This window comes from Myotis daubentonii, chromosome 13, assembly GCF_963259705.1.
Source record: "Myotis daubentonii chromosome 13, mMyoDau2.1, whole genome shotgun sequence".
Taxonomy (NCBI): Eukaryota; Metazoa; Chordata; class Mammalia; order Chiroptera; family Vespertilionidae; genus Myotis; species Myotis daubentonii.
Genome location: NC_081852.1, coordinates 6,665,165 through 6,678,828, shown reverse-complemented (window position 1 = coordinate 6,678,828; position 13,664 = coordinate 6,665,165). Strand labels below are relative to the sequence as shown.

General features: G+C 52.7%; 1 protein-coding gene across 6 annotated transcripts in view; it reads left to right on the top strand.

Annotated features, from left to right (window-relative positions):
* The window catches only part of ARHGAP22 (Rho GTPase activating protein 22), a 158,678-nt gene that overhangs the window by 16,723 nt on the left and 128,291 nt on the right, over window positions 1–13,664 (top strand). Inside the window, exon 1 of one of the 6 annotated variants that reach the window (XM_059662073.1) lies at window positions 10,197–10,520. The exons of the other annotated variants lie outside the window; for them this stretch is intronic. Within the exon in view, the coding sequence (XP_059518056.1) occupies window positions 10,487–10,520 (34 nt within the window). The 5' untranslated portion in view covers window positions 10,197–10,486. Of the gene's footprint in view, window positions 1–10,196; window positions 10,521–13,664 lie in introns of those variants that run through there. 6 annotated transcript variants of the gene reach the window in all.

Here is a 13,664-nt window from a genome sequence, read left to right as displayed (position 1 = left end):
GGAGCCACTCAGGGACTTGAGCTGGGCTATGGGATGAAGATGGATGAGCCCAGAGGTACAGAGAGATAGAGAACAAAGTAGGTAGGGTGCAGAGTAGGAAGTACCCCTTTGCCCATAGACAAAGAGATTAGGCCTAAGTTTCACGTTAAGTCAACATCTATGACAAGGCATCTGCCTGTGTTCTGGTCAAAATCAGCCTTACACTGGGGCTTCATGCCCAGGCTACATAATTTGGCTATTCTGAGCCTCTTGTGATTTGATATAAATTTTAGAATCAACTTGTCATTTTCTACAAAAAAGTCATGTGGGCTCTGATAGCAATTGTGTTAAACCTGTAGAGCAGCGGTTCTCAACCTGTGGGTCACAACCCTTTCACAGGGGTCGCCTAAGACCATCAGCAAACACATATATAATTACATATTGTTTTTGTGATTACTCACTATGCTTTAATTATGTTTAATTTGTAACAATGAAATTGGGGGTCACCACAACATGAGGAACTGTATTAAAGAGTCGCGGCATTAGGAAGGTTGCGAACCACTGCTGTAGATCATTTTGGGGAGTATCACCATCTTAACGATGTTAAATCTTTCAATCCATGGACATTGGATGTTTTTCTACTTATTTGGATATTTTTCTATCTCTTTCAACAATGTTTTATAGTTTTCAGGGTAGAAGTTTTCACTTTTTATTGAATTTATTCCTATATGTTTTATTCTATTTGATGCTATTGTATAAATGGAATTATTTTCATTTTCAGATTGTTCATAGTGAGGATGTAAAAATACAATTGATTTTTATATTGATCTTATACCCTGAAACTTGCTTAACTCATTTATTAATTTTAAAAGTTTTTTAGTAGATTCCTTAGAATTTTTTCTACACAAGGTTTTGTCATCTGTGAACAGAGTTTTACTTCTTCCTTTCTAATCTGGAGCCTTTAATTCTTTTTCTTGCTAAGTTGCCCTTGCTAGAACCTCCTGCACAATGTTGACGAGAAGTGATGAGAGTAGATATCCTCTTAAAACTGTTAAGGCTTCTTTTGCGGCCTGGTGTTTGTTCCGTGGTGCAGTATGTCTCTTCTGCTGCTGCTGGGGGGAGTCCTATAAATGTCTGTTAGCTCCAGCTCATTTATAGTGCTGTGGAGTCTTCCTTTCCTTACTGACGTTCTGTCCATTATTGAAAGTGAGATACTGAAGGTTTCAATTACTATTGTTCACTGTCTACTTCTCTCAGGTCTATTTTTGCATCATGGACTTTCGTACTCTCTTATTGGGTGAATATGTTTATAGTTGCGTTATCTTCTTGATGGATAGACTTTCATTACATTGTCCTTCTTTCTCTCTTATAATAATTTTTCATCTTGAAGTCTTTTCTGTCTGAATTCAGTACAGCTACTCCAGCTTTCTTTTGATCACTGTTTACGTGGAATATCTTTTTCTGTCTGTCACTTTCAACCTATTTACGTCTTGAGTAAGTCCCTGTAGATAGTGCACTTATTGTTGGATCATGTTTTTAATCCATTCTGCCTACCTCTGCCTTTCAATTGGATATCTTAATCCTTTTACATTTGATATAATTATTCATAAGGAAGGACATGCTATCTTGCTATTTTTTTTCTATGTGTCACATATCCCTTTTGTTCCTCAAATCTTAAATTAATACTTCATTTCTGGCATACTCTCTTAATTGCCTTGTCATTTCTTTTATTTATCCTCTCAATACCCTCTTTCATCTCTGCCCACCCATCCCCTCCCCCCTGCAATCATTACACTGTTAGAATACATTTTAATTTATATCAATTTAGTCTGGATTAATACCAACTTAATATCAATAGTATATAAAAATCTTCCTTATAAATCTCCATAATCCCCTCTCCCACTTACGTTATCATCACCTATTACATCTTTATACATTGTGTGCTCAGCAACATAGATTTATCATTGTTGTTTTATGCAGTTATCTTGTAAGTCAGGTAGGAAAAAAGAGAAGTTACAAAAAAATTACAGTAATACTGTCTTAAATATGTATATATTATACCATTCTGCTGCTGTTCCTTATTTCTCTTTGTGGATTCGAGTTACTATCTGGTGTCCTTTCATTCCAGCCTGCAAGGCTCCCTTTAGCATTGTTTGTAGGACAGGTGTGCTGACAATAATTTGTCTCAATTTTTTATTATCTGAGAATGAGTTCATTGCTCCTTGATTTGTAAAGAATAACTCTGCTGGCCCTATGAGTGTGTCCTCCCACTGCAGACTAGAGCAAGGCAGCGCGTGTGCACCACACTCAGGAGGGCAGAGGGGACACCCAGGCTCCTGAGCTTTGAAGGCAATGAGGAAGAAAGAAAGGTTAGGCGGAAAGAAGTGTTGGCCAGAGCAGCAGGGCCTCATCCTGCAACGCCTTCCAGCTGAGCTGAGATGGCTGTCAGCCGTTGCCAACAGGAGCCTCGCCCAGGACAGACGATGACAGGCTGCAGAAGGTCGGAGCCAGGGTCTGGGAGGATTGCCTGTGGCTTCCAGGGTGAGACATACAGTGATCAGCATAGGGCATCACTGGGGAAATAAGGAAGGAAATGCAATCTGTGGGAAAATGGACCCGCGCAGAGTTAGATTAGGAAGTGAGAGAGAAGAGGAACGTGAAAACACGGGCTGAGAGACATGATATAAGCACCAGACTTCTGTGGTTTGAGGTCACAGAAAGGCAACACAAATCAGCTAAAGCCAGAAAGGGGGGTTTATTGGGAGTTTATCAGAGATTTACAAAATCCTTTGGGAGCTGGGGAACCAAGGATGGTGGTAGTTAAGGGGGCCCAGAAAGCAGGAGGTGCAAGAATCATCTTCTCAGATGTGCACGGTCAGGACACCTCCATCACCACGCAGGACGCTGTCACTGCCACTGGCTCTGGGAAGGCCATTCTAACCACCTCTCAATCTTTTCACGACACACTCAAGATTAGATCAAAACCAGGCAGCACCTAATGGCTGAGCCTGGGTCATGTGGCCACATGTGACTGACTACCTGCAGGGACAGAGCGGATCTGTTCCGAGTGTAGGGAAGACACATGTGTGTTTGTCCACTTGGATCTAGGACCAGTGAGAGAGGGAGAGGTTGATGATGCAGGAGGGGAAATGGTTGGAGGGCAGATGGAGAGGGCTAGTCTGCCTGCAGAGAGGAGCTGGGAGGAGTCTTGGCCTTGTTGAGAGGGGCGAGTGTGCGAGAGAAGGCACCTGGGAAATGTGCGTTCTTTCCCTCTGTCCCAGTCCCTGCCTTTCCACAGCACGCAGGTGTTTCCACAGGGAGGAGCTTTGTCTTTCAATCCTGCAAAACTAACCAAAGTGGTGATTCATCATTTTGTAAAGTGTGACTCCTGGGGAAGGGAAATCGTCTCAGACCTGCTTCCTTGTTGGGCCTGTGTGAGGACAGTGGTGGCTTCGATGCCAGCTGTGGCCCGGTCCCCCAACCCCAGCTTTAGGGAAAGGGTGACAGCTCCTTGGAACCACAGCACATTCTGTTCCAGGACCCAGAAACCCACTGATGAGATCATATATCCTTCTGTCCTCTCAGCTTCTGACTGTTAGAAGCAGGAACTCGGCCAGGGACCCTGCCTGGCCCAGAGTCAGGCCTTGTGGTCTAGGATCACTCCTGCCACTCTCACAGTTCCTTGAGCAAACCCCAACGCCTGGTGGCAAGGCTGGTCCCACTGCCAGCTCCACACACTCCCTAATAGAAGCTTTCCCTTCTGAGCACCCACAGTGATACTGTGTAGTGGAATGAAGTCTGTATCTGAATGCTGCCCAATTAAATGTGGAGCCCAGACAGTCGTCCAAGTTGAGCAGAGTCGCTTAGGTGAGCAGTATTTACGTGAACCCAATGTTTACAGGTGTTAATCTCTAATAAAGCTCTCACTCAGCATCTGCCACCAGAAAAACCCACTGGTCACCACTCCGTCATTCATTCAACACAGTAAGCATGCCTGGTCCAGCTGTTGCAAAGTTAAGGGGGATGTGGGACAAGTGCTACAGTGAAGGTTGGGACCAAAGGTTATGGCATCTGAACCAGCTCAGTCCCCAAAGCCATGGCCCCCATGGCTCAGTACCCCATGTTCTTGGGCATGGGTGATAGGGAGATATTAAAGGTGCCAAACTCTAAGCATGGGGCACTGAACCAGGAGGTGATGCTGAAATAGGGTCCAGAAGATGCATCCAAGTTGGGTAGGCAAAGAACGGCAGGTGGAGTGTTTATCAGGTGGAAGGTCAGTCGTAGTAACTTAGGACCAATTATGTAATAGCTCTCCCTCTTACGACCATCTGAGATGTTTCCAAGTTGACAATGGGGGCTCAGGATCCACTATGTCAGTGGTCGGCAAACTCATTAGTCAACAGAGCCAAATACCAACAGTACTTCTTCAAAATAGACTCGCCCAGGCCGAAAACCCACTTCTGTGCATGGACCACGAAGTTTCAATCGCACTGTACGTGCGCCCGCACGTGGTATTTCGTGGAAGAGCCACACTCAAGGGGCCAAAGAGCCGCATGTGGCTCACAAGCCGCAGTTTGCCGACCACGGCACTAGGTCATTCAGGGGCCAGACTGTGGGTCTGCTGCCATCTTCTCCATGGGACTCCCAAGATAGTCCCATTCTAGTCCACCAGCCGGGATGGCACTCTGAGGGAGTGTTGAGGGGAGGAGTCCTGTGGGCCAGGCCTGGAGGTGCCACATCACATCTGTCATAAACCGTGGCCAGGACACTGCCACAGCCAACTGCAAGGAGGCAGGGGAATGTCGAGCAGCTGTGTGTGCCCCAATGAAGGGGAGAGCAGGTTTGGATGGAGGGCTAGCACTCTGCTCACAGTGGGGAGTCAACAGCAACTGGGGCACATGGTGAGCATGGTAGGGAATGACCAGAGATGTGCTGGCGAATGTTTAACAACCAGTTCTCCAGAAGAAGAAGAAAGGTTAGTTCTGACTGATAGCATTAGCTGATTTTCTTGGTGAATGTACTCCCATCACCAATTTCAAGCCATTAACATGGAGTTGGGAAGAGATATGTAGTCACAGCCTAGTATGTAGTTGTATTAGGGTTCTTCAGAGAAACAGCCAATAGGAGGTAGAGGTAGAGATAGAGGTAGAGAGATGATAGATGATAGATAGATAGATAGATAGATAGATAGATAGATGATAGATAGATAGATAGATAGATAGATAGGTAGATGGATCTGCTGCCAGGAAGGTAAGACTTTCTTCGATTTTTACCCCGGCAGCAGGGGGAATAGAGAGAATTGGCTCACATGATTATTGAAGCCGAGAAGTCCCAAGATCTGCAGTCCAAAAGCTGGAGACACAGACAGTGTAGCTCTAGTTCAAAGGCCAGCAGGCTCAAAACCCAAGAAGAGCCAATATTCAATTCAAGCCCAAAGGCAGGGAAAAAACTGTCCCAGCTCAAGGCAGCCAGGCACTACTACTCAGCCTGTTGTCCTATTCAGGCCCCCCACTGACTGGATGAGGCCAACCCACACTAGATCCGGCAATTTGCTTTATTCAGTTTACTGATTCAAATGTTAATTTCATCCAGACACACCCAGAGTAATGCTGGCTGTGCTGTCTGGGTACCCCATGGCACAGTCAAGATGACCCACAAAATCAGCCAGCACAAATAGTACTTCCGCCATGCAGACAGATAGATGTGAATAATCTAAGAATGTAGGCAGTAGAAAAATGAAGTAAAATAATTAGGACATGATGTGTGTTGAGTATGTATTACCTTTGTCTTTTAATATAACTTATTTAATTGTAAGTTTATATAATTAAATTTCTAATCATATCTGTGTCAAACAACTGGCTTGCAAAATGCCTGAGAATTTAATAATCAGCTCTCACACTATTGGTATCAGCCAGCTGGTCCAGCACCCCCGGCATGGACAGGAGTGGCATGCGGGGAGCGGGACATCTGCTGCCTGGCAACAGAGGCAGAGACCCCAGGAAGTCAGGGACCCGCTGCTTGTGGCCACTGGGCCAGGGAGCAATGTTTCCCCTTCCGCCTCCACAGGAGCTCACTCTGTCCTCCATGCAGCTTCTGGAGCGAGGGAGCAGGGCCCTGCTGTACAGACAGCACGCTGGTAAACGTTAAAGGAAGGTTTAGCCCCCAGGCAGCAAATCCCCCCACCCCCTACCATGCCAGACCCTGTGGCAGCCTGCAGAGCCCAAACCCAGCCGCACTCCCCCTACTGGACCCGAGTGTGCAGTGCACAGACCACACAGCACCTGCAGCTCTGCCGGGCAGGGAGCTGCCTCCTGCGGTCTGGGATAGGTGCCCCTTGCCACCTCCTGGTGGGAAACTGGCCTAATGTGCCTCCTGAGAAGAAACCCCCCTGGAGGGGACAACAGGCACAGGCTGCCTCGCCTCGGGGCCCAGACTCAAGGACAGCCTGGCGTCCCCGACGGAGCTTCTACAGCTCCCCGTGGCCTCCATGCAGGCCAGCCTCTGGGGCGGGACCAGCAATTCGTTTTCAAAGCCCCCAACACGATGCCAAGGTTGAGAGCCACTGTCAACAGAAAACTCCCACACCTGCAGAGAATGTTATAAAAATGTCATTTGAGCCAAACAGAGGACACGCCTGGCCTGGAAGCAAGGACTCAGCAGACACGCACTGGCTCCGGCACATGTACCAAAATCAGCAATACAGAGATTAGCGGCCCCTGCGCCAGGACCACACGCAAATCCCTGAAGCTCTCAACAGACTGAGATCAACCCTCCGAGAAGTGACAGTTGGCAGCCTCTTTATCCACGTGGAGTTAAAGAGGGGAGCAGGGAGTCTACATGCAGGTGGGAGAGAGCAGGGGGCGTTCAGACTGCAGGACAGTTAAGACTCTGTGCTCCCTAAAGGGGGGTTCCGCTTATTTCAGAAGTGTGCCCTCTAGATGCACAGACACAATGGACAGGCCGGCTTAGGCACAGGTCAGCATTGCACTCATGTCCCGGGCCTGGGCGGGACTGCCCACCCTGACCTGCCCAGCTGGGAACTGATCGTCCTGCGGGGTTACTGCCCACTGAACCCCTTTTGTCCACACATGATGTAAAGTCTTCCTGGCTCTGGACAAGGATATAGGTGGGAGACCATCCCACCAAGACATGTGCATTTCAGCAGATGCCTTCTGGAGAGTTCTGCCCACTAAGTCTTCCCACTCGCCTTCAGTGCCTGGTGATGCCTGGCCCAGGGCAGCCCTTAGGCGTTGCTGACACGATGCAAGGAGGGACCCGGACCACTAAGGGGTGAGGGAAGGGGGTCCCTGCTACTCGGGGAGACCTGGTCTCCCTCCTTGCTCTCGGCTTCCTGCCAGTGAGGGGAGTGGGCCATTCCTTCAGAGAAGTGCCTTGCGTTCAACCCAGGCCTTGTCCGGCTCCTGCCTCACTCCACCCTCCCTCCTGCAGCCTCAGAGGGACATGGAGGGTCCAGAGCCATGGAGGCGAGCGGGGGGGGGGGGGGATGAACCTCAGGAGGGAGGGGCTCCAATGCCCCTTGTAGCTGGCCCCAGGGATCCTCTCACACAGAGGCGCTGGGAACTGGTCTGAGGGCAGAGAGAAGGAAAAAGCTTCTGTGGCCTCATGGTCCCCAGACTGGGCTGCAGTCTTTTCCTGGCTCTCCTCTGGGTTTCAGCCCGGAGCCTCTGCACCCACCTCAGTTCCAGCGCTGATCCTGGGAACGCAGCTGAAGTGACTTAATGCCACAGGGTGGGGTGGGGGGGACGCACAGCTGCACAGAAAGAACGCCTGGGGTGTTTGCTTAACTGAAACAAGTGGGAGGGGACCCTAACTAGGTCCCAGGTCATTGCCCCGCCTCTGGCTGGGAGAAAGGGCCCAGGCTGCATTATTCACAGGCCACAGGGTCGCTCCAGACCTTGTCCCTGGCCACGGGACCTCGCCTATGTCCTTCCCTCCTGGGTGGCCTCTGCCCCGGCCTGACCCGGCCTCAAACTGTCCTGAAGGAAGAGGAGTGCGCTTCTGTCACTGGGTGGAGTGCCCTGGGTCCGCCCGTCAAGTCAATATTCCTCCTGGGGCTCCAGGCTGGGGGCGAAGCGGGGGGGCACCGGGCAGGCTAAGGGGTACAGGCTGGGTGTGAAGGGGGCATCGGGCAGGCTAAGGGGTACAGGAAGCACGTGGTGGCTCTTTCTGGTGGTAGAATCAGCACCGTTTCACAGAGGTTGCTCAACATGATCAGGCTTAGTCCTGAAACGGCGTGGGAAGGGGCATTCCACAGAGGGAAGTGCACAGAGGCACAGGGGGCAGGGGCTGTGGGTATGAAAGTGAGAGGCACAGGGGGCAGGGGCTGTGGGTATGAAGGTGAGAGGCACTGGGGCAGGGGCTGTGGGTATGAAGGTGAGAGGCACTGGGGCAGGGGCTGTGGGTATGAAGGTGAGAGGTGCAGGGGGCAGGGGCTGTGGGTATGAAGGTGAGAGGCGCAGGGGCAGGGGCTGTGGGTATGAAGGTGAGAGGTGCAGGGGGCGGGGGCTGTGGGTGTGAAGGTGATTGGCACAGGGGCAGGGGCTGTGGGTGTGAAGGTGAGAGGCGCAGGGGCAGGGGCTGTGGGTGTGAAGGTGAGAGGCACAGGGGCAGGGGCTGTGGGTGTGAAGGTGAGAGGCACAGGGGCAGGGGCTGTGGGTGTGAAGGTGAGAGGCGCAGGGGCAGGGGCTGTGGGTATGAAGGTGAGAGGCGCAGGGGCGGGGGCTGTGGGTGTGAAGATGAGAGGTGCAGGGGCAGAGGCTGTGTGTGAACATACCTTGTGTAGCAGTAGCAGTACAAGAGCTAGGTCACGTCAAGACACTTAGTCAAACCTGCCAAGTGGCTGCAGCCAGAACAAGTGACTTAATGATGAGTAAGAGTTGTGCCTCCGTGGCTCTGCTCTCTCCCTCAACCTGGCCCTCTGCCCCCACTTCCTGGTGAGCCCTCACCTCCCCATCTGCCCCTGCTCTCCACCGCCCAGGCCCCGTCATCTCTGCAAGGACTCGCAGTGGGCCCCCTGTGGACTCCCCTCCGGCTGCTGGCATTGATAACAGACCAATATCAGGGGGTTCCATGGGCGGAGGGGCACCAGGAGGGTTAGGCAGGGATCGTGGTTGTTAGAAGCAGGGAGGTTGTTGTTCAAACTCCTTGGCTTCCAACTAAGAGGACCCCACAGAGCCCAGGCTCGAATGCCTGGCCGGGCACGGGCGCTTTCTGGGGCAGAAAGGCGGCTCTCGCCATCCAACACGTGCCCCGAGGCTCACGAGCCAGGAACTGCCACCGGAAGTGGTCGGCATTTGGGTATTTAGAGAGGCCAGCATCACACCGGGAGGACACAGCCCTGGGTCAGACACCGCGGGGACAGCATAGTGACTTGGGCAAGTTTTCCAACTTCCCTGTGCCTTTCTTTCTTCATCTGAAAGCCTCGACAACAGCACCTGCCAAGGGGGTGAGGAGTTAAGGGAGGTGTTGAATACAAACACCTCTTCATTGCTGGGCACACAGCAGCTGCCTAGGGAATGACAGTGATTACTGAGATGGCATTCTTGGGCAATTTTTAGGATATTGAGGTACCCCCCCCCCCAGCCCCACTATAGCGCCGGTTTGCTAGTATTAAATAGCACCACAGTGAGCAGAGCTGCTCCTCAGGAAAAACCGTCCTCAGATCCTAGGAACTAAGTCCTCCCCACTCATCCTTACTCCAGGCCCCTTACCGAGTTAGCAGAGACAGATAACGTCCCTACGGGCATCTCCCCGATGGCCAGTCCCCGGGGACCTGGACGCCGCCAGGCGCGCGCGGTCACCCCTGTCTTTCAATGAACAGGTGGAAGCCCCGCTCCCGCCCGCCTCCTGGGCCTTCTGGCAGGAAACGTGGGGCATTGCAGGTCCCATTGGACGGGCCCTGGGGGATGGGGGGGCCTTTGGCCTGCAGGGGTCTCGGCCAACCTCCCCCCAAGAGCGCTCTCCCACCTCCTCCCCCTCACCCCCCAACCCCGACCTCGGCAGGCAGCCGGCACAGGCGCCCTCAGATTTCCCTGCGCCTCCCTCCCAGCGTCTGGCGCAGCCCCAGGAGCCCTCCCAGCGCAGAGGGCGGGTCCGAGCCGGCACCGCCCCACCGCCCCACCGCCCCGACGCCTCGCCCGCCCGGTCCTCCCCGCGGACCCGCCCGCGCGCCCCTGGGCTCAGCTCCCCGACCGCTGCCGCGTGCGCCCCGCCCAGGGATGGATCAGCAGAGGGTACAGAACTTCTTAATGGCTCGCTGGGCCGGGAATTAATCCTGGGAGATGGATAGATAATGCATCGAGGTGTATGTAGTCCCAGGCAAACCTGCGCTCCGCAGCCAGAAGATGGAGCCCAGCGAGCCACGCTGCTGACCCAGTGGCCATAGGGCTCTTGCGGGGCATGAGGGGCGACTGGGCGAGAGGAAGAGAAAAAGGAAGTGATGACAGCATGACTGACCCCGCGACTCTGGCCCGGGGGCTGCAGGAACATGCTGAGCCCAAAGGTCAGGCAAGCCAGGAGGGGTAAGTCCAGCTTCACGGGCGGGTCTGGGCGCAGGGTGCGTGGGTCTCCCGTGAATGTGTGGTCACTGGGCTGGCTGCGCAGGGGCTCAGACGGAGGTGAGGAGCCTGGGGTCAGTTGGGGTCAGGCCTGAGCCTGCAAAGGGGCAGTGGCCGTCTTAGTGCCTCAGTGGGTGTGCAGCTTCTCCCCATAGTCTGTTTCACTGAGGCCTCGGGTTGCTCGATGTGACCAGGTGACAACTTTGGAGAAACTTTGTCCCAGCAGCCAACTAAACGTGGGCCTCGCCAGGAAGGCGGTGCCCTGGCTTCCGAGGACGCTGGTCTGAGTGGGGGTCGCACTCCGCCGCCTGGGGCTGCCAGGCGGAGCCTGTGGGCGTGGCCAAGGCTGGGCTGCGGACTCAGTTCCTCAGGTCGTGGGGGGCAGCTGGTCCCCGGAGGACTCCCCACAGCTGGGGGCCTGGAGATGAGGGCGCTGTGGGTGGAGGGACGTGGGACAGAGACAGTAAGGGAGAGGGGATGGGAGGGTCTTGCACCCAGTGTCCCTACAGAGCGGCCTGGAGCCTCGGGACAAGTCCCAGAGCCACAGACAGCTTTCTGGACGGCAGCTTCTTGGCTAGGGCGCGTCATCTTAGATGAGAACATCTGTCTCTTAAGAAAATAGAGTGTGTCTTTCCAGGTGGCCAGTCTGTGGAGGGCTGAGCCTCCCTGTGAGCACAGAGCGTGAGGGGGGTTTGGAGGTGGGTGAGGCAGCTGCCTGGGGAGCTTGGAAACTGTGAGACTCACCTGTGTGGGTGGCGGGGACCCTCCAGCTCCCGTGAATGCGCAGGCAGCACACCCATGTCAGTAGCCTGTCGCAGGGGCCTGGAGACTGGGGGGAGCTGGCCCCCAACATGTAGTCAGAGCCATCAGAGCCCCGCCTGTGGGGTGCGCGGGTGGAGTGTGACCTGTGGGCCCCGTGGGTAAGGAGGGCTGTGCGTGGCTCTGCTGAGGCTGGTGCCATGGGTGACAACCAGCGGGAGAGAGCGGGGCCCACCTCCCATCCCTACCTGTGGCTGCTCAGCGCTGCACCTTGGCGCCCAAATCAAGAAAATAACACTCGATTTTGATGATTGGCAGGGAAAACAGAGCGCAAAATATCTCATTCATAATTACTGATAACATGCTGAAAGGACAGCATTTGGCTATACCGGGTTCAATCACATATATTATTGACATTCTTCTCACCTGCTCTGTCTTTTAGTTTCTTTTAATGTAACTGCTAGAACGACACAGTGGCCCACACTCTATGTCTGCTGACCAGTGCAGGCCCAGAGCGGTCAGTGCCTCAGGCCAGGGCTGTCGGGAAGCCTGCCTTTGACAACCCAAACTCCTTATTGAGCGATTGTTCTGGTCAGTGGTTCTCTGAGGGAGTGATTTTGTCCCCAGGAGACACGTGGCACTGTCTGGAGGCGGTCTTGGTTGTTCCGACGGAGGGGTGCTCCTGGCATCCAGTGGGTAGAGGCCAGGGATGCTGCACAACACCCACAATGCAGAGGACAGCCCACGACAAGGATTATCTGGTCGAAATGTCAATAGTGCTGATGGTGAGAAACCCTCTACTAGATGATATTACCTGACAAGATGTGTTAAAAGATGAAATCTATGAAGCTATTCATTGGTCATTAATAGCGATCAACCACAAAAATGTGTGATCATAAACCATGCCAAGACGCATTCTAAGAGCACAGACTGTAAGTGAAGCATCCAGAGGAAGTGAGGGTGCTTGAGCTGTAAGCTGAAGGATGATGGGCACCTGCCAAGGACAGGGTGATGGAGGGAGGAGGCATGTGCCATGGGAGGATAGGGTGCACTGGACCAGGAGGTGGAGCGGGGAGGAGGGGCCAGCAGACACAGCCTGAGGCTGAGGCCGGTCAAGGACTGGGTCCTACAGGGTCAGGCTCGCAGCTCGTTAAGGAATCACCCTCCCTCAGGACATTTTGGGAGAAATAGAGACCATTAGATACATGTGCCTTGAAAAATATGGGCTCTGGTACGAAAGATCTTTCATCAAGACTCATTCCAGCCTTCTAGGAATTGAGCAGGATACATGTTATAAGCACAGGAAGTCACAGCGTGCGATTTTCAACCCCCGGTATCCAGACACTGCCTTGTCCAGGCTGCTCCAGACGGTACATATTCCAAATACACTCCCAGACTCCGCCACGGCGAGGCCCACGCTGTTGTGTGACAAAGCCTGGGTCTCTTTCTGGGAAATTAATACCATCAGCCCAGTCAGCCAGCTCAGGAGCTCTGGAGTCTGGCAAAAGGCTGCCCTACAGACAGGGACTTCTCAGGAACTCCTCCCTGTCAGCTTCCTGGCAGGTCCCCATCTGGGGGCAGGTCCCCATCCTCTCATCTCTTTCCTGGGGACAGGGAGGTGCCAGCATTGAGAACCTCCCGAGGAAAACCCTACTGTCCCTTACCTGCATATAGAACTACGTTGGTCAATTGTTGTATCCTGGCTGAGCTCAACTTCCAAGAAGTAGATAGAGGCAGGTGTCAACACACACACACACACACACACACACACACATTCCTTAACTTGGACTCACCCTCCAGTTCTCAGCTCAGTTGTCACCAAAAATGTCCTCCCACACACCTCAGTCTCAGCTGGGTCCTCTGTTCCCTGCTTTCCTCTTCTTAAAAGCATGCACCTTGCATGAATTCCAGTTGTACACTCCTCAGTGGGTTTATCTGTGAATGTCTGCTACTCCACTGGACTGTGAGCTGTGAGGGCAGGGGCCAGGCACTTGGTGGTCACTCAGTACATATATTTGGAAGGAGAGAAGGAAGGAAGGAAGGAAGGAAGGAAGGAAGGAAGGAAGGAAGGAAGGAAGGAAGGAAGGGAGGAAGGGAGGAAGGGAGAAGAAGAAGGAAGGGAGGAAGGGAGGAGGAGACTGTCTGCCCTAATGACCCAGGTCCATAGGAAAGTTGGCCCCTCCCTTGACTGACTTACATGTTACAAATATTTTCCTAATTTGTTACTTGCCTTTTAGGGTATTTTTTTTCTTTTATGCAGATGCGCATACGTTTTTAATTTTTATTTCATCCATCTGTCAAATTTTCTTTTAGAATTTCTGCCTTTGTTTAAAATATCTATAATAATAA